Consider the following 2,351-nt stretch of genomic DNA (forward strand, 5'->3'; position numbering starts at 1 on the left):
AAAAAAAAAAAAGGGGGGGTGGGGTGGGGCGGGTGGTGGTTAGGGGAGAAAACACATTGAAATAATTTTCCGGAGAGAATTTTTTCCAGAATTCAAACCCCAGAAATCTGCTTTAGTGCAACACTTCACATCTCCCTTGCCTTTCTTTCCCACACCGTTTTCTGGGGTGAGGAGCAGGAGGTTTGCAGAAATCCAGTGGCGGTGTCATGACAGACAAGTATTTCCTTTGTCAAGACAGCCAAGTGACCTCTGCTGCAGCCTAGGACGTGGGCCAGGCTTTGATATATAGATAAGCTCTCAAAATGTTTCCATTGCCAAAAGAAAAACAAGCAGGCACCAGGCCTGGGAATGGCCAGGGCTAATTGCTGTGCTTAGGAAAGGTAAAGCCACCTCCGATGCACCGGGAACGGTGCCGGCCGCCGCCACGGTTATTCTTTTCACGTGTCTCAAATCTCCCCTAATCTTTTCCCGTTGACTGAGAAAAATCTCTGCGGTGGCGGATCCTGGCGCTGCGGGTGTCCGTGCTCCCGAGGCCCGGCTCAGCCCGCCGAGCCCCGTGTTCTGCTCCCAGACAGGATCCATCCCCAGCCCAGGAACTTGCCCGTGCGGATCTTTTCCCAACTGGAACGATCTACCTTGGGCAGATTTGGTTCAAGTTTGCCCAAGACGTCAAGGCCCTTTCCTCCACCCTTCGTATTTCTCATCGCAGTCCCATCTCTGTGCAACTGCCAAGTATTTCCTTCATTTCAAGCTTCCCAAAAAAAGAGTTTGTCTGATTTATTCTTTCTCACCCACTTCCCGGTGTCACGTGGGAAGCAACACCCTGCCTGGGCCTGCCTCAAGGAGTTATTTATGCTCACGTCTGTGCTTTAAGTACCGAGCTGCGGTGGGCATGTAATCTGGCTCTCCTCGGCTTTGTAGTCTCTCAGCCCATTAGTTTCTTTCTTATATCCGTTTGCAAAAGACCTCTATAAATTCTTTAAATGTCAAGTGGTTACGGCCTATTCCCAGCTGGGCTGACTCATTTGAACGTAACTGAGGTTGCGTTTCCCTTGCAGCTATTGGCTTTTCCTCCACCCTCAGCGCTTATTTTTTTTCTTTTTCTTTTTGGTGAGTTTTTCTCTGCCTTGCTGGACTCGGGAGCTGAGCCAGCCAGCACCGTGGGCATGTCTTAACCCATACACCAGTCACCTCTTCGGTCCCTCAAGTACAAGTCCAAGAGTTTTCTTTTTAATCCAAAAGGATTAAAGGTCTCCCGAGGCCCTGGACTCGAGGGATGGGGTGGAGAGATTATCCTCAGTCTTGGCTCGCTCTGTCGCCATCCTCTCAGCTGAGCCCAGGCAGGAGCGACTGAATCCCACGGTGCTTTCGTGGCTGCTGGGAGGTTTGAATCCAGCTCCTAAAACCTCCCCCTGCAGTAGGTCATGACAAAACACCACCGCCAGGGCCGAACGGCAGTCGCTGGTCTTGTTGACACCCTCTGTGGAGGGATGGATGGAGTAAGGCTTGGATTAATACCCTGGGCTCTGGCCAAGGTCTTGCCTAAAACCAGTCCTGCTGATGTGGTGGCCCAGGAAGCCACTGTGGCTGTTTCACTAAAACCATTTCTAGAGAAGGGCGCTCTTGTGAGTCCAGAGCCAGGGAGTGCTGAAGGCCCTGGCTTTAACGCCCTGAGGGCATCACGCGCCAGGCTCGCTCTGCCGGCCACCACCGGCCCCAGTAAAGCTCCGTGTCTCCTCTCTCCACAGACATGCCACCGCTGCTGCCGATGGACCTCAAAGGGGAGCCAGGACCGCCAGGAAAGCCCGGCCCACGCGGACCCCCTGGGCCCCCCGGCTACCCAGGGAAGCCAGGCACAGGAAAACCGGGAATGCACGGCCAGCCTGGGCCTGCCGGGCCCCCCGGCTTCTCGGGCATCGGGAAACCTGGCATCCCAGGACTCCCCGGGAAGGCGGGCATGAAAGGGATGCCCGGAGCCAAGGGCGAGCCTGGCATGAGAGGAGAGCAAGGGCCAAGAGGACTGCCCGGCCCCCCGGGACTGCCGGGGCCCGCCGGCATCTCAGTCAACGGGAAGCCGGGCCCGCAGGGCGGCCCTGGCCTGCCCGGCTTCCGGGGAGAGCCTGGTCCGAAAGGAGAGCCAGGACCCCGCGGAGAGCGCGGGATGAAGGGTGAAAACGGCGTGGGGAAACCAGGGTTACCGGGACCGCGGGGGAACGGGGGCCCTCCCGGCCCTGCAGGGCCCCCAGGGCCTGTCGGCGTTGGAAAACCCGGCCTTGACGGCCTGCCGGGCGCGCCGGGCGAGAAGGGCGACATGGGCCCTCCGGGCGGGCCTGGCGTCAACGGGGAGCCCG

At 57.9% G+C, this 2,351-nt stretch overlaps 1 protein-coding gene across 1 annotated transcript in view; it reads left to right on the forward strand.

Annotated features, from left to right (window-relative positions):
- Nucleotides 1–49: 49 nt before the first annotated feature.
- Nucleotides 50–2,351, forward strand: part of COL8A2 (collagen type VIII alpha 2 chain) — a 5,106-nt gene continuing 2,804 nt past the window's right edge. The window contains exon 1 of the mRNA XM_026863200.1: nucleotides 50–2,350. Coding sequence (XP_026719001.1) covers nucleotides 1,751–2,350 — 600 coding nt within the window. The 5' untranslated portion in view covers nucleotides 50–1,750. The remainder of the gene's footprint in view (nucleotide 2,351) is intronic.

Source organism: Athene cunicularia (genome assembly GCF_003259725.1).
Source record: "Athene cunicularia isolate RWA chromosome 23 unlocalized genomic scaffold, athCun1 chr23_part1, whole genome shotgun sequence".
Classification (NCBI taxonomy): domain Eukaryota; kingdom Metazoa; phylum Chordata; class Aves; order Strigiformes; family Strigidae; genus Athene; species Athene cunicularia.